Here is a 23,223-nt window from a genome sequence, read left to right as displayed (position 1 = left end):
TAAACATACATCTACCAAGTTAGTATAGTAAATCAGACCCTGGGATTTTATTAATATTTTAATATTATATATAAGACCAATAGAAAGTATTATATCTATGACCATCAATACACTGGTCACAAGAGGACACGTTGAAATGTAAGTTACTTGAATGGATAAAGTTTTACTGTATTTTAGATTTTGAGAATGAGATCCTTCAAATGGTGACATAGAATAATTTCAGACATAACTAGGGCAATATTTCCTATTAAAATAGAAAAATAAAACAGCGCTGAAAAATTATTCCAGAGTAGTGAATCTCCCTCGATATTTTTATCTGAGTGATGAATTAAATATTTATCCAGGGCAATATGGAATACAGTACAACGTTTTAATAACAGTAAAAAATCACATTCTTCAATATCAATATTTCCTATTAGACAAAGTAAGTCCATGCCGAAGACCAAGGGCTAGATTGGGTAGCAACCAATCAGATTCTAGCTATCATTTTTGTAGATGGTACTAAATAAATGACAGCTAGAATCTGATTGGTTGCTATAGGCAACATCTCCACTTTTTCAAACCCGCAGCTTAGTAAATATGCCCCAAGTCTCACTGGCTCTTCCTTTGTTCCAACCAGGGCTAAAACCAGATCCTCTGCTCCTTGAACTTCCTGCCCCATCTCCTACTCCAATTCACTTACATCTCTGTTCCAATATGTCCCATTCAACATAGTACAAAATGCTCTGAACCCAAACATACGATTTACTATTAAATTTACTTGGGAATAATCTCTGTAGTATAGCATTTTTTTTATGTTTAAACACAGAATTTGTTGTAGGTAACAGTAAATATAAGCTTAATTTTATCGATAATTTACATTTTTATTCCTGTGAGTGGTCGTGTAGGTAGGGGACCCAGTGCTCTCCTTTGCCCCGGGGGACCATAATGTTGTTAAGATGGCCCTGGTTGGAGGTATGTATGATCATCAGCACACACCTTGTAAAGGCTTAAAAAAGATCAATCAACAATAAAATACAAAACAAAAGAAAAAACATAGCAGTCACATGGTATATCTGGAGGAGGAGGGAGCACTGTGCAGGGAGGTCACATGGTATACCTGGAGGAGGAGGGAGCACTGTGCAGAGAGGTTACATGGCATACCCGGAGGAGGAGGGTGCACTGTGCAGAGAGGTTACATGGCATACCTGGAGGAGGAGGGAGCACTGTGCAGAGAGGTCACATGGCATACCCGGAGGAGGAGGGAGCACTGTGCAGGGAGGTCACATGGCATACCCAGAGGAGGAGAGAGCACTGTACAGAGAGGTCACATGGCATACCCGGAGGAGGAGGGAGCACTGTGCAGAGAGGTCACATGGCATACCCAGAGGAGGGAGAGCACTGTACAGAGAGGTCACATGGCATACCCGGAGGAGGAGGGAGCACTGTGCAGAGAGGTCACATGGCATACCCAGAGGAGAGAGCACTGTGCAGAGAGGTCACATGGTATACCTGGAGGAGGAGGGAGCACTGTGCAGAGAGGTCACATGGTATACCTGGAGGAGGAGGGAGCACTGTGCAGAGGTTACATGGCATACCTGGAGGAGGAGGGAGCACTGTGCAGAGAGGTCACATGGCATACCCGGAGGAGGAGGGAGTGCTCTGTGTTATCCCTCCTTCCTCTGTGTGGCCCTTCTGAGGACACTATTCTCTCTTTGATATATAACACCTAATTACATTGTATTGTATAGGTATATGATAATGTGACTCTCATTTATTAACACTGTCAAGCCGTTCCTCTACTCTATCATGGGGCATAAGTGTATGGATTTGTATGCCTAATGCAGTGCTGCTGTGTTTTGTGTTGGACATACAGGTAAGAACACTTTTTTGTGTACTTTGTGTCACATTAACACCCAGAACTGCATTTTTCCACTTTCAGTGTGTTTGTGTAGCTACTTCACTATACTCTGCTGGAACATGGAGCTGGGGCATATCTGGAGATTGCTACAACGTCTGCAGAACTGAAGGGACTGATTTATACTGTTATTCCTGCACTATTCAATGCTGGATCAGTGGTACTGTGCAGCTAGTACTTCCTTCTCCCAAGTCCTTCACATTCCCAAGGCAGCTGCCGGGTCTGCCTACTGTGAGCCCCAGCTTTGTATGCAACGTCCTTCTTCATAAGGTAGTAGGACACTTTCCACACTCACCTCTGCTCTGTCCAAGTCAGTCTAAGGTGCAAAAATAATTTCTGTGAATTATCAACACAATCCTCAGTATTTTAGTCCTGCAGAATGCTGCCATACATAGCCTAACATAATACATGCTTGGCAAGAAAAGTACCAGTGTTTAAGCAGCTGCAGCTAGTTACAAATTAAACATATAAATATCACTTTTATCAGTCACAGCTGAGCATCTGACCATCACCTGGGTCTTTAATTCTGAGTTTCTCTCCTTATTACCCAATACTTGTGTCAGTAGTTTGCATTTCCTGTTCATAGTGCTGTATAAAGGGACAACTGCACACACTGGCCCTTATGTACAATGCATTAAAAGATAAAACCCCAAACCTGAATCTGGTCTCACAATATGCACTGTCATCTGTGGTGAAGGACATTTGGACCAATATCAACGCTTGCCTGGAACTTTACAGCCGAAAGCCTAAATTGGATAAGGCCCTATGTGTGTAGCGCGATACTAGGAATATAAGGCTTTCGTAGCTCACATCCTTTACCATTTCTATCTATAAGTATTATGGGCAGCACAGTGGCCTAGTGGTTAGCACTTCTGCCTCACAGCACTGGGGTCATGAGTTCGATTCCCAACCATGGCCTTATCTGTGTGGAGTTTGTATGTTCTCTTTTTCTCTTCTTTCTGATAAAGCTATATAGAAATAGAAGTGTTCTCTACGGAAGCATGTGATCAAAGGCCGCTGGCGGTCCTCCTCATCCCAACAGCAGTAGAATGGGTCCACCGGTCAGATTCCTATATGCTGATGGATGATATAACTCTTAAGGCAGTATACAGATATGCTGACTTTACTACAACCGGGTTTGGATGGAAAGATTTTAAGTAGAGGCCCTTTAAAAGGAGCAAGTTCCAAATTCTATCGAACTGAGCTCCTCTGACATCCTCACACTTGTTCGCAGTTCACTCAACTGGATGTAAATATGGTAAAAAACTAGTGATAATAGTGACGATAACCTAGTGATAAACTAGTGATAATAGTGGTGATAACAGTGTTGATAAACTAGAGATAGTGGTGATAAAACTAGTGATGATAGTGAATAGTGACAATAAACTTGTGATAACAGTGTTGATAAAATAGAGATAACAGTTGTGATAAACTAGTGATATTGGTGATAAACTAGTGATATTGGTGATAAACTAGTGATAATAAAATGGTGATAAGTGATGATAAACTAATGACAATAGTGGTGATAAGCTAGTGATAATAGTGTTGATAAATTAGTGATAAGTAACCATAAACTAGTGATAATAGTGATGATAAACTAGTGATACCAGTGTTGATAAAATAGAGATAATAGTGGTAATAAACTAGTGATAAAAGAGGCAGAAAACTAGTGATAATAGTGGTAATAAACTAGTGATAAAAGAGGCAGTAAACTAGTGATAATAGTGGTAATAAACTAGTGATAAAAGAGGCAGTAAACTATGATATTAGTGGCGATAAACCAGCGATACTAGTGGTGATACTTAAACTTAATTAACTGGTAGTAAACTTGCGGTTAAAGTCAAGTTAACTTTTTACCTTCTGTTTATCACCATTTTTATCGCCAACGTAATACAACCTTTACTTGCAGTTTTATTAAGAAGTCATTATGATCTAGTAAATGCAACTAGAGAATCATGAATCACTTTACACTAACTGTGATTTGATAATGTAACGTTTTAGAACAGAAAAACTCTCACGAGTTTGTAGGTGACGGAGGCAGCTTTGCCCACTCTTCCGCCATGTTGGAGTTGGCAGCTGGCCCTGGGTGCCACCAGTGCCATACTGCTGCACTGACGCACAGGGCCAGAGAACTACTGGTACCCAACTGTGATACAGATGTCTGGCCACGAGGAACCACATGCACTGGTGCATCAACCGAGTCAGTGGTCAAATCTTTTAAAAGCTACAAAAGGCAGTGTGGTGAGATCACGAAGATGGGAGAGTATAATAAGATAAAAAGGTTCACAAAGCAGCACGGTCTGCATGCTGGGTGCAACATTCAGCATGTAAAGCTGCACAGTACCACTGCACGGTCTGCATGCTGGGTGCAACATTCAGCATGTAAAGCTGCACAGTACCACTGCACGGTCTGCATGCTGGGTGCAACATTCAGCATAACACCCAATATCACTTCATATTCTTATAATACAACATGCGATACAACTGTATAGCCATAAAATGAATACCTTTAGACGTTCATCAATTATCAGATGTTCTCTAATTTTATTTACTAATAAATGAAAACGTATCAAGTTAAGATCTCCATTCAATCTGTTTCAGTTGCCCCTGGGGGTGTATGTACTACAGGCCAAGAAAACACAAAAAGTAAGTAAAAAAAAAAAACACAAGACAATAACGTTACTTGTTCAACATTTGTATTATTGTCCATATGTAACACGGATGAGATGTTATACAAAATGCAAATGGTAGAAAAACAAAACGGAGAATAAAGATGTAACGTGTGCTCGCTACCTACATACAATGGAGCTAGACGTTTTGTCAATTCATGAGTCACAATTTACATCAGTTCCCAGTGAACCAATATGCAGCAATCTCATTAATCTTTGGTCAGCTAACAAAATGGCCGCTTCCAATGTGATCAGGTGACTGGTACACCTCACGTACACTATCTGGTACAGGCCGGATCCACAATGCAATAGCCAGCAATGCGCTGTATCCGTCAGACCCACAAGTCTTTAAGTCTACGTAGTTCAATGATGATTATCTCCCTGGGAGACATAAACAATTAGTGCAGAGTTACCTCAGGAAGCCAAGACAAGAGTTTTACAGATCCAGTATAAATGTACTACATGTGAATACAGAACAAGGCAACAAAAATACAAACAAAGAAAACATGCTAATTTGTATTTAGCTGCTAGCCATAGCAACATTGTTTTGTTACCAGTTACCAAAATGAATATTGATGTTGAAACCTTAAAATGAATCATAACTGTACTTAAAGAAACCTAAAACACAATATAAAAACATGTACATTTGTGGATGTTACAACTTACCCTAACGTGACTTAACTTCTAGGACAACCAAACCCCCAACATTTAATTTTTCATGCACGAGGTATGAAGTAAAAGGCACTGTTCAATCTTACACCGACTTTTCACTGCAACTTGGTTAAAAAATTAGATTGAGTAGTATCTTACCCTCTTTATCGGTGATCAACAGGTGCTGAAAAACAGCAAAAGGCTCAATAAGCAAAGCAAAACATGCCAGTTATGTTCACGATCATGGGTCACGCCCCCTTGTCTGTGTGAATCCACCAATCCGTACAAAACATTTCTACGAACTAGTAGACTGCAAGCCAATCACTCTGACTGGGGCTTCTGATTCGGAGTGATGCAACACAGAGATACACCTGTTTTCTAAGAAACTTTGTGAAAATGCCTACTTGTTCTATAGGACAGATAATATGATGGACAAAATTAATTAAATTAAAAACACTTCAATATATGAATAGAAGAAATGCTCAAAACTACATTTGTTATTTAAAGTGTTTTGTTTTAGGCTCAGATTGACTTCCATTGAGACAGGGGAATAGAGTTAACTACAACTTCTAAAAAGTAAAAGTGGTGATGTTGCCCATAGCAACCAATCAGATTCTAGTTATCATTTATTTAGTACATTCTAAAAAAAATGACAGCTAGAATCTGATTGGTTGCTATGGGCAACACCTCCACTTTTAAGAGCTTTAGCAAATCTACCCCCTAATGACGTGTTAATGTGCTAAGTGGCAGGAACACTTAAGTAATAAAATCACCCAATCCTTCTGCAAAATACATTAACTGAGGTTCCAGTATCTCATTGTCAGTTTACTATTCGCTCCGGCTGAAGACCTAATCCAGTGCTTGATTTCTTTAGGGATTATCGAGATAAGCGGTTTCTCTCAAACATAAGGCAAAAAAAAAAGTCCACTGGTGAAACCAGGCAGGCTGCAGATCTCCGGAAGGAATGGGCTTTATTGTCAGGAATGGGCTTTATTGTCAGGAATGGGAGAAAATTATGCAGACACTGTCAAACCGTATTTCATTGCTGCAGTAGGACGTACAATCACTAATAGAACAATTGATCTCGCTGGTCCAGAGCAGCATTAATAATAAGCAGATTTTCTTGCAAGCCTTAAACAGTGGATTTAGAACCCTGACCGTCTAATCCTACTAGACTGTTAATCATGCCTATAGGCCTATTGCTTACCCCCAGGTACAAACGCTGGCAAGCCCACCGCTTATAGTTTTCCTTTAAGAGCTTAAAAAGCAGCAAATGTTGTGTACTTCACAGAGTTAATTTCTCAATAAAATGAGGTACTGTGGGATGCTTTATTCAAACGTTACTGCCAGGTTACTCATCTTGGCATTTTTCATAATTTAGCCACTAGGGGCACTGTTGCATTGAAATTTATGGGTAATATTTTATCTGAGCTTTCACGCATCATAATTAAAGTATTATTAACAAGCTGTTCTCTGTAAAATTACATATGCTCTGACATGAAATTAGATACGTATAGAAAATCTGAAAAAAATAAAACAAATAAAATGCCTATTACAAAAAAAATGTAAAAATATATTATGGTACCCACTTTCCGCATCGCACTATATATATTGTGATTAAGCGGGGTGCTCGAGGCAGCAGACACATTGGGCTGGTGAAACCATCCCAGAACTGGATGTAAATATTTTGCGATTGGCTCATATCACTACCCCGGGGATTGTGGGCAATGTACCACCCTCTGCTCCGATTTCCCCAGCCATTGTGATAAATATTGCAATGTGAATTAGGAGTTTTCGGGCCTTGACTATGAAATATAAACAGGGGTAGGGAACGACAACATGGCTCACTGCCAAATCATACCCAAATACCTGAAAAGGCGGCGCAGCTTCCATAAGCGGTGGCTATAAACGGTTTTCATATCAATGGGCTGTATTACTTTGTAACGTGTCCGCTACAGACCCTGCGCAGTGTTTTCTTGCTGCGTTATTCCATTACATTTAAAGCACAGCTCTCGTAGGCATCTCACCCGCACGTGCCAACTCCCTGTGGATCAATACCAGGCTCCTGACTGCACTGGCACTAATTCATAACCTGTTTGACAACAAACATTTTAATCTGCCCTCCCTTCAGGACAACGCAGTTCATCAGCATTACACAATGTCGGCTAAGTGAGAAAGTATTGGATTTCCTGCGGTAGTCACAGCACTATCAATTACTGCACGCTGTGAAAAAGTGGAGACGAGGGTCCGTAGTAGTGTACGCGATAAAAAACAGCCACATTTTTTTGCCTTGGTGGCAGGGACTTAGTTACAAGGCCTTGGTTCTGTTGGATAACTAAAAAAAGTGTTGAAGTTCCAGTTACTGCACGTATGATCCCATTAATTCATTGTAAACCATATTTTAGATTAATTTTTATTTAAAGTTCAACAAGGGACATTTATATCTCATTAAGAACTTTTTTATAACATGGTCCAAATGCAACAAAAATGCTGCAGATATTTGCTTTCTTTACCTAATTTGTACTAGCCTGATTAAAGCTCATTTTTGAGTTAATCTGTTTATTCCATAAATTAAGATTTAATCTGGAGGCTTCTAGACCAGTGATAGCTAACCTGTGACACTACAGGTGTTGTGAAACTACAAGCCCCAGCATGCTTTGCCAGTAGATAACTAGCTGATAACTGGCATGATGGGTCTTGTAGTTTCACAACACCTGGAGTGTCACAGGTTAACCATCACTGTTCTAGACCATATAAACACTAACTTTAGCATATCTCCAAACCTTTCCGAATACTAAAAGAAAAAAAAACCTTGATAAAATGTGCCACGCCTTTGAACCACAGGTCATGACCTATCCAACCACACTCACAGTCTAACAGATCACTCCCACATGCCAGAAGACCACGCCCACACCCCAGAAAGCCACGCCCACTTTGTCTATAGTTATTTGGGAACACTGGATGGTATGCATAATGCATTATAATAATGACATGTAATCCACAACTGATAAGTATAGTAGCTCCTGTTTAATAAAACTATGATCTTTCCCTGTCACAATCCAATTTTTTGCAGCATTTCCATCCTTTGACTCAGCTAACTGCAGCCATTATGTCCATTCTCAGGATCCAGGCGAGATTGGGCCAAGAATCATATGTGAATAAAGGCAGCACGATCATTTGTGGGGATACCACAGCTCTGTTACGTACGAGAACCAAAATATTAAAAAAAAGTGTATTAAAAATGGATACATTCCCTAAAAACGGAATCGAAATTCTTTGTAATGTATAATTCTGTTTGACAGATTTATTTTTGGTATGTCAAGCAAGACGCAGCCAGTCCCCAGGTTTTGCTGGTCTCTGAGGAAATTCTGCCGGATTGCTTGATATATGTCCACGTAAAGTCTCTTAATACTGTAATCCAAACTTATGCCACTTATTTTGTTATTTTTTGCATAGTTTTCCACTTCACTGTTCACCAATAAAAACTTTGTCTTTATACAATTTATTTGAAATAATGTCCATAGGACCAGGACTTCCACTCGGTAATCGCTGAACGGTCTCCGTTGCCGCGGGATAACTTCTCAGATTCTAACTCGCGATCCGGCGTGGACAATCACCCGCCTCTCGTACACCTTCTTCATCGTGTTCTCGATCTGCTTGAGGAAAACCTGCGGTATTCTGCCGCATAACGTGTGGACACTTTCCAGGAACTTTGTCTGGAGTGGGTAATACATTGATTGAAAAAGATTTCCATCGAATGGGTACTGCACGGGTAAAGAAAAAAGAAACAACTTTTATTCGGAGCAATGAACAACGGATATTTTCGATGTGTTGGCGAGTGATACTATAGAAGAGCTATAGAGTTTCCATAGAACTGACGCGCTATTCGCTCGTTCAGCCAGTTCCACAAAAACTTCAATAGCTCGGAGCTACTGTATACAAGTCTTTCTCACATTATTAAAACAAACAGCAGCGTAGAGATATCGTATACTTCTGCCTCATAGCACTGGGGTCATGAGTTCAATTCCCGACCATGGCCTTATCTGTGTGGAGTTTGTATGTTCCCCCTGTGTTTGCGTGGGTTTCCTCCGGGTGCTCCGGTTTCCTCCCACACACCAAAAACATACTGGTAGGTTAATTGGCTGATATTAAAATTGACCCTAGTCTGTATGTGTGTATGTTAGGGAATTTAGACTGTAAGCTCCAATGGGGCAGGGACTGATGTGAGTGAGTTCTCTGTGCAGCGCTGCGGAATCAGTGGCGCTATATAAATAAATGGTGATGATGATATCTCCTGCATTAGGCAAATTACCACATTAAACCGCAGTCACCATAGTACCCCACGGGGACTGCAGTCTGGGCAATTTGATTAAGTTCCGAGAAGCTCAGCTTTTTGGTGCCTGACCCCAATGGCTAACCCATCTAAAGATACTGCTGAAAAATTACTCAGTATTACACACCCAACAAGATGACAAGTGCATCGTTACTTAACGATCAACCTCAAACAAACTATTATATTTGGATAGAAAACCCCATTAATAAAGGATTAATATTTCTACCTTCATGTTACTATCAGTTTGCACGTCTTGCTACAACTTTTACTAAATATAATGCGTTATCTTTACAACTTCCTGCTGTGCTTTTCATCCTGGCATTTACCCCATCAGACAGAGCTGTTTATGTTTGTTGTCAGTAGTATCCCATTTGTATCCAGTGGCCAGCATTTTTGTGCTATACTAGGTCAATTAAATTAAACAACTGTATCTGATTAGTAACATAAAGGTTTACAAAACAAACCCAAAATTTTTTTAATATTGCAGAAGGGTATTCATAAGACAAGTCAAAGTCGTCTGGAGGTGGAAAAGTCATTTTAAACCTTATACAAGTTTTTTTTTCTAAAAATGTAGCAACTAGTCATTCTTTAACCAGAGGTACGACGTACTCCTGGGGGGGGTTTAACATAGGCCCTTAACGCATTGCCTGCATCCACAACAGGAATTGAGCACATTTTAAACATGTCAAAATAGTGATCAATGGATGATTAGGACAAATGCTGTTTGCTGTTTCCCTATGCACTGCATTTGTAAGAGATCATTGACACTTTGCACTAGAGACAGATCTTAAATCAACCCTAAGTATGTACCTTTCTGTGATAAACACTGAGTTTGTCTAACTAAAGCTGGGTACACACTACAGGGTTTTCGTCCAATAATCGGCTCAACCAGCCGACATACGACCGCTCGTTCAAAAGTCGGGTCAGTGTGTGCAGTGACACGATGGTGGAAAGTCTGCCCAAATGGAGGATTGTCGCCTCATTTGGTTGGTCGTACCGTTAAATATTTTCGTTCCAATCTCGTTTCCGCTGTGTAGTGTGTATAAACTTCCCACCGATCCACGACAGTGAGTACGAAATTACAGTCATTGCTCACGACAACGTGGCTGTAAAAAGTCGCTAACAGGACGTCCACTCTTCCCTTTATCGTCCTAAACCAAGGCTAGTGTGTATGCAGTCCATGGACCGAGCGATCGGACCATCGATCGGGTGTAAAATCGATCGGCATAAAAAGTTGGTGGAAAATTCTGTAGTGTGTACCCAGTTTTAATAAGAAGAATAACCTCCAAATGGTCATCAGTACTATTCTAGATGAGCAATTTAGCTAAGAGATTGTGCATCATAGGAGATCAAGGAGAGGAAGAGAGTGAACTGGTTTTGTCCTAATCCGCACAAAACTGGTTAAGCTCCTGGCTCTGGGAAGTGTAATCATTAACTCTACATGCACAAAGCGCTGGTAGAAAAGCAGAAGAGAATATGTTGGTGCTTCAGATAAGATAGATCCCCGAGCATGTAGATCAATGTAAACGAACAGATTCATTCTAAATCTTCACTAAAACCCCCAACATTGACTTTTTCTGTTATAAACAATGAAAGTAAAATACATTGCTCAGTATTAAGGTAACATTCTCTGCAGTGCTCATAAAAAGTAAATTGTTCTCTTCCCACTTCATTACAGACGGCTGAAAGGCCTCCAACACTTTTAGGACAGTGTTAGTGATATCTGATATAGCTACAAAAAACTAAGGACGCATTAATCTGAAGAACTGTGATCTAACTGGCCCAAACCTGTGTATGAATCTAGCAATCCTCACAATGCTTCTACAAAGTAAGTCTGCCTAGCTGCCAGTAACTCCCTGCCTGCTTAGGGTAGCTCCTCCCTCCCAACATGGCAGCCTGCTACAGCTAGGTAAAAGAGCATTGTGGACATATTTAGTTACGTTTAAACACTCCAGTTACTTCATGTATATTATTCAGTTCAGTATTGCACAAGCGTTGACATATATAAATATCAAAGACTGGTTTGAACATACCCTCCTGCAACTATCACTACCACGGCCTTTTGATAATCCAAGCCACTGTTTATTTTTAATGCCCTTGGGTATGACAGAGAAGTGCTCCGTAAATACAATTCTATCCAACGTACATAACATAGGGTGATCTGTCTTATATACTTATATAGAGGTCATACTCGTGAGATTAGAGAGAGGAGCCATGGTACAAAAACAGGTCGTAAAAGGAAACCTACATCGCGGATCACTTCATAGAAGGCTTTGAAGGCCGGCTGCTTGTCGTCGTGGTAGACGCCTCTGTTGCCGTGGAGAATGGAGACGCCATCTTCCTCTGCAGATTTACAGTTACTGCCGTACATACAGTGGTCGGGGCGATAATTCCACTGGCACGGGAACACAAACAGGTTCTCTGAAATACAAAACAAAAATGGCAGAAAATTAAAAAACAAACAAACAAAAAAACCCAAAACTACAGATGCATTAATACTGACAAATTCCCCCTCTCAAAGAAGAGCCCTTACAAAATGGCTATGTCAATCCTTTTGAATACAGGTTCATAGGCAAACCGAGGGGGGGTTTCTAGTGCCTGGAAACCCCCCTCTCCAAGCCTGGGGCACTGTATAATTGAGGTGGCTGGACCCTGTCCCCGCTTCACACGGCTCTGCCTGAAAAGGGAGAGCTGTGTGCACCTAACAGTAGTGCACGCAGCATTGCCCATGTATATTATGGGGATAGGAAGAGTTGGAGAGCAGCCAAGCACTGTCTGATATTATAGCGACGCCCCCATGCATGCTGGCCACGCCCACTGGTGGTGTGGTGTGGAAACTCCCCTCTACAAATCCTGCATTTGTCCCTGAGGTTGCTTTACCGTAACTTAGTTTTTTCCATTGATAAAAATTCTGGATATTTTTTTTTTCTCCACTTTCTAATAATATATTGTAAATAAATCTCTACAAAATAATGAAACCTCTGTTTTTCCAGTTACACTGGTGTTTCCTGTAGTAAAGTACGCTTCCTAACACTGTTATTGCTATACACAGGCAGATCAATGTCCATTTTGCCCACACAAGTACTCGGGAGGCCATTGGGAGAGTCGCCATCGACATGACAGATCCAGTTCATACCGTGTTCCGCAGTTGATTTGCTCTAAAAACCAAAATGCTGGTGGAAGTAATTGCTGCATGTGTGGCCGCCTTAAGTGGAGGAAACCGGACGGGACGGTGTTAAAAACTGAACTTATTCAGAAAAATCCATTTGCTGGATTGCACTGAAAAGCGGATTCTCAAACCCGCCCTTCATCATCATCAGCTATTTATATAGCGTCACTAATTCCACAGCGCTGTACAGAGAACTCACTCACATCAGCCCTTCAGGCGGAGTTCTTATAACTCATTCATTTCCAAAATGATCAGTTTAGAGGGAACATTTGCTTCCTATCATTTACAAAGACAGCTGCACTAATTAACAATAAACACAAATTAACAATATTAGTGATAATTTTCATATACTTTCATTTTCATTGTTATACTGGGGTAGTTGATACCTAATTAAAGAGATGCCCACCTAAACTTTTAATAGCAAACTTTAAACTATTTCAGTATGTGAAACACTTAGTTATTACATATTGAAAGAGTTAACTTGGTTTGTTCAGAAAAATATTGTTCAGGCCTCCAGCTTCGCAAGTCACAATTGACTTTTAGTTTTATTAACAAGTTTCAAGGACGCGCAAGAACTGCAACTATGATTTGTAACAGTTATGTACGGTTTCACAGGACATGCATATCTTTCTGTGTTCTTTGTAATATTTGCTGATGCTGGATTTCGTGTTTCACGCTGGCGCGGTGCTAAATTGTCTACGTGACTCGAAACATTCTAAATAGATGATGATTTGTTTTGATAAACTCAGAGCATATACTTCATCCCACCTGTGCGAGTGTTTAATGTCTCTCCGGCCGTTATGATATATCTTATCTGATCACTGACTACTTACGAAATATCGCTATCAATATTAAATTCTGGGTGGCCCTGTTGCTATGCATTTCTGGCCATAGCAACCAGACCTCACGGATGTCAGACTAGGTGAAGCACAGCAATAGAGCAGCGGAGACTTAACAAGTAAGCTTTCCAGCCAAAAGAACTACTCTTATTTTACAAATGGTAACACTTTAGTATAGAAACTAAATTTTTAAATATTTACAAGTACTACGCTGATGGATGGATCGTGTCAACATTCCCTTTAAATTCCTATGCTGCTGGTTTTGTATACAAATATCACTCCTATGGTCTATAGGGAACTTATATGGCTGATTACTCCATTAGTTTTTTTACTAGCAATCTTACAACAGGGGCATGCTTGTTGGCAATACTGCCAGTTGTCTGCCGGTGCCCACTATCCATGCATAATTATAGGGTTGTGACACGTCTATCCAGATAATTTGCTAAGGGTTCAACGTACGCCGACTGTAAAAATGTATTACTCTTAAACCGGTTAGGTGCTTCTTCTATTCACAAACACTTACCTGGGTTGAAATAAAAAATAATATTAAGTAAATCCTGGTCTCCCCACGTGATGTAATTTTTGTATTTCTGATACAACGGATGGAGCATCTCCTCCCAAGTCAGACCGGCTTCGATCATGTCGTTCTACAAAAGAATAAAAAAAAATAAGAAGAAAAAAATGGATCCATATAGTTTGAACGTATTGTATGCAAAACCACGCTGCGCAAGCCCAGAACCGGACCGTACGCCAGTAAACGCGGGCCTGTCCACTCCGGCTTACAGCGCACATGACACTTAATACAGCCTACGATTTCGGGGAGCGAACGGGGCGAGGAAGGGGCGTTCAGCTGTAGTCAAAGCACAGTAAGGGAGAGCCAAATGCAGCCAAGTCCGAATCAAGCTTTGGCCGTCTCAAAGTTACTTGTTTTTCTGCCGCATCTCTTGCTCCAGCTACAGGGCTAGTCTAAGTCCTGAGTACTAGTGATGACAGTCTCATATGCATGCTATAACATGTGTAACTGTAAATATTTATTTTATGTTCAGTAGACATTAAAAACAGCCTTATAAATGTATTTCATGGGAGAAAATAAAATAAAAAATAATATTATTTTTTTACTGTTTTATTATTAATGTTTGTATTATTAACTGGTGACATTAATTCTATACTTTTTTCTGTGCATTTTTTTGCGCAATTTATAATCCACACAGGTATTGGACGTATTCTGCTGTGTCTTGTGTACCAGAGGACAGCAGAATCTTCAGACTTGTTCCATGTTGAATTCGGGAGTACCCAGTGCTGATTTATCTGCGTTTTAAAGCAAACGCACGGGATGCTCAGTATGTGTGCATTGATGATTCAGGCCCTTTGTATCTAACCAGAGAAAACAATATGGCTGCCCTGTTGTATTAATAAAAGCAGAATATGCAGAAAAGTATGTTTAATAAATGGGGCCGTGCAAACGGTTATTTGTGATCACATCAAGAGAAATCAGCAATGGAGACCTAACTGCTGTGCACGGCTTTTGTAAACACACACACACAGTGGCGGATACAGAGGGGTGATCGGGGAAATCGCCCCCCCTAGCAGTACAAGTCCTTTAAATTTAGGTCCAAGACGCCGATCAAGGCGGATGGAGGGGGCGGGGCCAATCGCGGGTGGTGAGCGGGGTTTTCCGGGGCCAGCCAATCTGAATGAAGGAGGGGCGTGATCATGCAAAATCGCCCCCACCCCCCTTAAAAATTACATCTAGGTCCGCCCCTGCGCGCGCGCGCGCACACACACACACACACACACACACACACACACACACACACACACACACACACACACACACACACACAGTGACATACACCATGAGGCTTGTGTACAATGCCACCCACAAAACTATATATGCACTGTGTATTTTCACTACAGCTAAAAGGTGCTTCTACCACGGACTAATACAGAGGAAGAATCATGCAATCAATAATCGTCTGTAATCTATTTGTAATTAGGAAAAATCTTCAGAAGTTTTTAATATGACATTAAGGGGTACATTTACTAAACTGTGAGTTTGAAAAAGTGGATTGTTGCCTATAGCAACCAATTAGATTCTAGCTGTCATTTTGTAGAATGTACTAAATAAATGATAACTAGAATCTGATTGGTTGCTATAGGCAATATCTCCACTTTTTCAAACCCGCAGTTTAGTAAATATACCCCAAATAGTGTTTTATGTTTCTCAATGGTACAAATTCCAGAATAAATCAATTGTGATTCCATGATCTATAAAAAAAATATAATGAAAAATGTCAAAGGGGTGAATACTTTTTATAGTCCCTATAAATAGCCTCAAAAACAGCACATGACACCAGAAAGCGTCCCGCGTTTTTGCGGCTGCGTAAACAACCCTTTATGTATTACAGAGTGGCACCACGGTATAGAGCCTGTAATTGGCTGGGATGATTTATATACACTGGTTATCTCCCATCGGGCCGGAAGCATTTAGTAGACTATTATCTTCCGAATAACAGTAAATAACAGTGACGGGAGCAGAGCAAAGCGCTGTAGATCTCCCTATTGTTGAGCGCTGGTGTTCACCTTGAGAGAGGATTCCACCGATCCGGAACATCGCTGCCACAATGTAGCGCTGAGTGACCTGCTCAATGCTTCTGATTTACAGTACTGCGTATGTACTTTATCAGCTTCTGTAGTCAGGCTTTCTGGATCATGTACATTGGTTTATTGCAGTAGTTGTCCTCCTTTTGTTTTATAGTGCCAACATATTACTTAGTGTTGTACAATCAGTCCTAATGTACATGTGTAATGCAGAGAAATAGTTAAAACTGGAAGAAAAAACAAAACAAAACTTCTTTTCAGCACAAAAATGTTTTATAAAAACGTGTATTGTAATAAAAACGTGGACATCTGATGTCTGAGAAACTTTATACAAAAGCTGCCACTTATTGAAGTCATAGATACATTTTTCATGATAAATTGCCTATTGGGAACACTAGTTCTTTTGGGGTCTAGTAACTGGATTGAACAGGTTCCACTCATACAAATATGTCTCATTATAACAATCAGACAGATCTGCAAGCTCCACCCCCGAGGAACTATATGCAAATAAACCACTGCAAAAGGAGAATAGACTTTTGGGTACTACCAAATACATGGCAGCCCTTTTAGTCAATACTTTAGCTAATGGGATTTTAGGAATGACAAGAACTTGTGCGAACACAGAATGTCAACCTAAAGACAGTTTGTTACATCCTTGGGAGGCTATCTGCCGTGCTAGTTTTCATGTGTTTAACAGACATTAATTAAATGATAGCTTTAAATAAGACCTGCTATCTAGCATGAGGACAGTTGCTCTAAAGCATTGGGGGGGTCATCTGATTGCTAGGCATTAACTAGAATGTGGAGGAGTTCCTGTTGGATGCCTGCATGTAATTGGTAGCTTTACATCATGTCTAGCCCTAACTTAGTGCAGCTTAAGCCTAACCCTATCCCCGGTCTGTCCTGCAGTCTAACTGTACCCCACTTAGCCGATCCCTAAACCACCCACTTCATATCCTTCTAGGCTATCCCCTAAAGCAGTGGTTCCCAAAGTGTGCGCCATGGCTCCCAGGGGTGCCGCGGTGCTTTCACAGGGGTGCCGTGGCCATGAAATAAAAAATTAAAAAAAATTACCATTCCTGCGGCACCCGGGACCCAGCATCCTCCTCCCTCCTCACTGAATATCGGGCGTGTGTCACCAGCATATTGAGTGAGAAGCGGAGAGGAGGATGCTGGGTCCCAGGCTCCGCTGGATTGGTAAGACGGCAGAAGAAAAGACTGAAGAAATAGAAGAAAAAAGGCCAAGTATGGTAAGTAAAGAAACGGAGGGGAAATGGTGATAGGAAACAGCAATGGAGAGACAGAAGATTGAAGGAGGGCGCAGAGTGTGCGGATGAAGGAGGGCGCAGAGTGTGCGGATGAAGGAGGGCGCAGTGTGATCGTGAACGGGCACATTGTGATGATTTTTGTACATGTTATTGTTTTATTTTGTTTGATATTATTCCTATTAATATTAGTTGTAAATTATTCTTTGACAGAAATATAATTTAAAAAAAAATATATAAAAATATTATTTTCCCTTGGATTTATGTATATTAGTTTTGCAAACAACTTACTAAGTATTTCTGTCCTTGACCTAAATACTTATTACGTTATTTTGGCCCAACTAGATATAAAGTGGGACTGCTCTGTAATTATTTTGGAGGGGTGCCTTGAAAAAGTTATGGAGACTCTAAGGGTGCCCCGAACTGAATAAGTTTGGGAACTACTGCCCTAATGCCGTGGCTTTACCTGGCAGCAATGTGGACATCAGAGCAGAACCAACAGAATATACTGGGATGAAAGGAGAGCAGCCGGGGGCAGGAGACAGGAGGGGACCAAAGCAAGAAAGTTGCTCACCCATCAATTTTACTAAACAAGCCACTGACTCTCATTTGTGCCCACAAGCCGTAGCTGGCATCCAGCTATTAATATCTACATCCGAGTGACACTAGCTGGGGGTGAAAATTTGGAAATGCTCCAGTCCGTCTCCATAATACTCCATTACTATAATTACTTTGCCTTTCCCTTCCCCACACACTAAGAGGACGACAGGAGAATTTGGTGCAATTAAGACTAACAAGAGGGACTCAGACTATCAAATTTAGCAAGCAGCGAGGTTTGAGGAATACACATCTTTAGCATCCACATCACCGCTGTCAGGTCTGGGACTGCTGAAAATTGTACTAGTTAGCGGGGAAAAAAAGTTACAAATCGCTAAAAAAACTGTTTACGTTATCAATACATATTATCTTGGCATTACTACGTAATAACTTTTGGACACAATATTTGTAAAACATGACCGTATCATCAAAAGCAGATCCTGTTTATAGTGTTTTCCAAATCAGCATTTTTGGCGTAATGTGCCTTTAAGGAACCACTGTTCTACACTGACCTCTATAATTGAGGCTTGGATACTTTATAGTCCTTGTAATGTATTTCTTCTTCTACTAACAGTCCTTGCTATTAAGCCTCTGATTCCATTATTTGTCTTCCATGAAATATCCTTCTCTCCTGTCCGTGGTAGACACCATTAACATGTCACATTTTCGATCATACTCCCCTACTCCCCTCCAAGACAGACATATTAAGCTCACTCATCCGTCCCGGGAATATTTCATACGAGAGCATGAACAATTTTTGTTGCCTATTTAAGCCTCTGATTTATCTCGTACACTTTGATGTACCGAGTAAGATCCCTTTCATCCCTATTACCTTGAACTGCTGCTTCCTGATACGAGTCAGGTTCATCAACATGACCCCGGAGTTGACTCCGGTCGTGCCGAAGAAAGGGTGTCGAGCGAAGCGACTGTACCAGCCGATCTTTGGGACCTCGTGTTCCGGAGCCATCGCCGCCAGCTGGGTGTCATTGAAGCGTTTTAGGAAGGCCCAGATGTCATCCAGAGGCCGCAGGAACAGGACGTCGGTATCTACGTACAGCAAGGAGTCCACATCTTGTAGGATCATCTGCTCATTAAGAACAGTTGTGTTAAACAGGTTGATTTTCATTTTGCGAATGTGCATTTGCAATGTAGAGTTAAAAGGGGTTTTCATCTACCATTAGTGTTGTTTTGTTTTTAAACCCACTACCATCCCATCACACACTGGTAAGGACCCATACGGGTTCTCTCAACTCAGCAGGTTCCTTCCTATCGGTGAGGAGATCTGCTCAACTTCCGTCCATATCTATGAGCAGCGGAGGAGGGATATGATAGTCTGGCTGTAATTTCCAGCCAGCCCCTGATTGAATGATTAATTGAGGATCTGTCTTATCTCTTCTAACAAGTGTCTCAGATCCCTCCCATGGTGCTCGAAGATGTTTAGAGAAGCTGGGCGTCATACTGATAAGAACCTGGAAACTGCTGAATTGGGTGAATGGCAAAGATCAGAGAGGAATGAATCCCACTAAAGTACTAGGGCAGATGGTGTTTTAATTTTTTTTTTTAAGGTAATGCTGAAAACGTATCTGTATGAAAGGGAAATACAGTACTATGCCATACCACCGCTTCTCCTACAGGGCGTTCACTTACAATGTCCCTGCCACCACTTCTAAATTTCCAATTCAACCACTACAAAAATCCAGGAGCCAGGCACCACTAAAATGTTGCAAATTACCCAGTTGCCCTTCTCAGTATTTCTGATATGAAGTACTAAACAGAAGTTCCACGTGAAGCGGCACTCAAGGATTTAAGCCCATCAAATGTAGTATCAGAAGGTGTTTTGGGAATGGAATAAACACCTCTTGTTATTACATTTGACTGGATCCTCAACTGGAATATATTATATATATATATATATATATATATATATATATATATATATATACACACACACACAAGCATATCTATCTATACAAATCTCTCTCTCTCCCTCCCCCCCATCTCTCTCTCTCTCCCCCCATCTCTCTCTCTCTCTCCCCCCCATCTCTCACTCTCTCTCCCCCCCACTCTCTCTCTCTCTCACTCCCCACCCCATCTCTCACTCTCTCTCCCACCCCATCTCTCTCTCTCCCCCCACTCTCCCCCATCTCTCTCTCCCACCCCATCTCTCTCTCTCTCTCTCCCACCCCCATCTCTCTCTCTCTCCCCCCACTCTCCCCCCATCACACCCACTCTCACCCCCCCCATCTCTCCCCCCCCTCTCTCTCTCACTCTCCCCCCCTCTCTCTCTCTCTCCCCCTCTCTCTCTCCCCCCATCTCTCTCTCTCTCTCTCTCCCCCCCATCTCTCTCTCTCTCTCTCTCTCCCCTCCCCCATCTCTCTCTCTCTCTCTTCTCCCCCCCCATCTCACTCTCTCTCTCTCTCTCCCCCCCCATCTCTCTCTCTCTCTCTCTCTCCCCCCCATCTCTCTCTCTCTCTCTCTCTCTCTCCCCCCCATCTCTCCCCCCCATCTCTCTCTCCCCCCATCTCTCTCTCTCTCTCTCCCCCCCATCTCTCTCCTGCTCGCTCCCCCCATCTCTCTCTCCCTCCCCCCATCTCTCTCTCTCTCTCTCCCTCCCCCCATCTCTCTCTCTCTCTCTCCCTCCCCCCATCTCTCTCTCTCCCTCCCCCCCATCTCTCTCCTCCCTCCCCCCATCCTCTCTCTCTCTCTCCCCCCATCTCTCTCTCTCCCTCCCCCATCTCTCTCTCTCCCTCCCCCCATCTCTCTCTCTCCTCCCCCCCATCTCTCTCTCTCCCTCCCCCCATCTCTCTCACTCCCTCCCCCATCTCTCTCTCTCCCTCCCCCCATCTCTCTCTCTCCCTCCCCCCATCTCTCTCTCTCCCTCCCCCCATCTCTCTCTCTCTCTCTCTCTCCCTCCCCCATCTCTCTCTCTCTCTCTCTCTCCCTCCCCCCCATCTCTCTCCTCTCTCTCCCTCCTCCAACTCTCTCTCTCTCTCTCTCTCTCTCTCCCCCCTCCATCTCTCTCTCTCTCCCTCCCCCCATCTCTCTCTCTCTCTCTCTCTCCCTCCCCCCATCTCTCTCTCTCTCCCTCCCCCCATCTCTCTCCTCTCTCTCTCTCTCTCCCTCCCCCCATCTCTCTCTCTCTCTCTCTCTCCCCCCATCTCTCTCTCTCTCTCTCCCTCCCCCCATCTCTCTCTCTCTCTCTCCCTCCCCCCATCTCTCTCTCTCTCTCTCCCTCCCCCATCTCTCTCTCTCTCTCCCTCCCCCATCTCTCTCTCTCTCTCCCTCCCTCCCCCATCTCTCTCTCTCTCTCTCTCCCTCCCCCATCTCTCTCTCTCTCTCTCTCCCTCCCCCATCTCTCTCTCTCTCTCTCCCTCCCCCATCTCTCTCTCTCTCTCCCTCCCCCATCTCTCTCTCTCTCTCTCCCTCCCCCATCTCTCTCTCTCTCCCTCCCTCCCCCATCTCTCTCTCTCCCTCCCCCTCCCCCATCTCTCTCTCTCCCTCCCCCTCCCCCATCTCTCTCTCTCCCTCCCCCCTCCCCCATCTCTCTCCCCCTCCCCCATCTCTCTCTCTCCCTCCCCCATCTCTCTCTCTCCCTCCCCATCTCTCTCTCTCCCTCCCCCATCTCTCTCTCTCTCTCCCTCCCCCATCTCTCTCTCTCTCTCCCTCCCCCATCTCTCTCTCTCCCTCCCTCCCCCATCTCTCTCTCTCCCTATCTCTCTCCCCTCCCATCTCTCCCCATATCTCTCTCTCTCCCCCATCTCTCCCCATCTCTCTCTCTCCCCCCCCATCTCTCTCTCTCCCCCATCTCTCTCTCACCCCCCCCAATCTCTCTCTCTCTCCCCCCCCATATCTCTCTCTCTCCCCCCCCATATCTCTCTCTCTCCCCCCCCCCATATCTCTCTCTCTCTCCCCCCCATATCTCTCTCTCTCCCCCCCCCATATCTCTCTCTCTCTCCCCCCCATATCTCTCTCTCTCTCTCCCCCCCATATCTCTCTCTCTCTCTCCCCCCCATATCTCTCTCTCTCTCTCCCCCCCCATATCTCTCTCTCTCTCTCCCCCCCATATCTCTCTCTCTCTCTCCCCCCCATATCTCTCTCTCTCTCTCCCCCCCATATCTCTCTCTCTCTCTCCCCCCCATATCTCTCTCTCTCTCTCCCCCCCATATCTCGCTCTCTCTCCCCCCCATATCTCGCTCTCTCTCCCCCCCCATATCTCGCTCTCTCTCCCCCCCCATATCTCGCTCTCTCTCCCCCCCATATCTCGCTCTCTCCCCCCCCCCATATCTCGCTCTCTCCCCCCCCATCTCGCTCTCTCCCCCCCCCCATCTCTCCTCTCCCCCCATCTCTCCTCTCCCTCACTATAATCACATGCATTATAGCATCTTGGGCAACGGTCATATTTTGTTATATTGTCATATTTTGAGGGATACTGGTGTAGGAAACAAATGTCAAATTATTATGCAATTACATTATCAGCAATATATAGGTCTATAGTTACTAAGTTAAAATAATGGTCAGGTACACTCTACCTCTAAGCAGGTAATTGTAACCGCGTCACTCACAGGACAGGGTACAAGAACTTTGAGGCACTACAAATCTCATAATGACACGTTCCCCGGGACTTGATCTCACTGTCATTTTTTTCTATTTTAAATGTTCCTTTTCAACAAACATTCATTTTTAAAGGCTTGAGTCCAATATGCAGAATAAAAGGAATTTTACTGAAAGATAGGGAGCACAAATCCTTTAAACACGGGGACGTCCCTAGAAACTAGTGACGGCTGGCAAATATATGTGACACCCAGCAGCAATAAAAAAAATATAAAACAACAATTATCATTAGAACAGGGTGACAACGATAATCAAACACCTTGAACCTTAAATTGAATATTTTGAAAAACGCATTAAGTTCTTGGTGCTTAGCAGACAGACGAGTGAGATATTCTAACACATTTTTCCTTTTTACTATGGAGCCAGATAAAAGGGTGCGACATTACTGGGGAAACACTGCAATTAACCTTTGCGCACTCAGCGTAACAGCTGCTATGCCAAGCAGTACACTTCAATGCAATCCGTAATTATCTCCGACTCGCCACCAGCTATAATCTTCTCCCAGCATCAATCCCTGGATGGCAGACGACCGCATAACATTTAATAACACCCCAACGGAAGGATGCGCTTCCACTCTTATGTACCAGAGAT

The 23,223-nt window shown here is 42.8% G+C and overlaps 1 protein-coding gene and 1 long non-coding RNA gene across 7 annotated transcripts in view; one reads left to right on the top strand and one right to left on the bottom strand.

The window, feature by feature from the left end:
• The first annotated feature begins 1,566 nt into the window (after positions 1-1,566).
• LOC142099704 (uncharacterized) lies at positions 1,567-15,017 on the top strand. The gene is made up of 3 exons (XR_012678601.1): positions 1,567-1,855; positions 4,499-4,543; positions 14,770-15,017. It is a non-coding gene; the product is annotated as an uncharacterized LOC142099704 (long non-coding RNA).
• The window catches only part of GXYLT2 (glucoside xylosyltransferase 2), a 37,123-nt gene continuing 18,476 nt past the window's right edge, over positions 4,577-23,223 (bottom strand). For 2 of the 6 annotated variants that reach the window (XM_075183473.1, XM_075183474.1), the window contains exons 4-7: positions 18,854-19,105; positions 14,082-14,205; positions 11,799-11,971; positions 4,577-8,981 (exon numbers count right to left, since the gene is read on the bottom strand). In XM_075183473.1, coding sequence (XP_075039574.1) covers positions 8,799-8,981; positions 11,799-11,971; positions 14,082-14,205; positions 18,854-19,105 — 732 coding nt within the window. In that variant the 3' untranslated portion in view covers positions 4,577-8,798. The remainder of the gene's footprint in view (positions 8,982-11,798; positions 11,972-14,081; positions 14,206-18,853; positions 19,106-23,223) is intronic. The other 4 variants (XR_012678599.1, XR_012678598.1, XR_012678597.1 and 1 more) reach the window with 4 other exon arrangements.

The sequence above is a fragment of the Mixophyes fleayi genome, chromosome 8 (genome assembly GCF_038048845.1).
Source record: "Mixophyes fleayi isolate aMixFle1 chromosome 8, aMixFle1.hap1, whole genome shotgun sequence".
In the NCBI taxonomy this organism is placed as follows: Eukaryota; Metazoa; Chordata; class Amphibia; order Anura; family Limnodynastidae; genus Mixophyes; species Mixophyes fleayi.
This window is presented reverse-complemented; position numbering and strand designations above follow the sequence as displayed.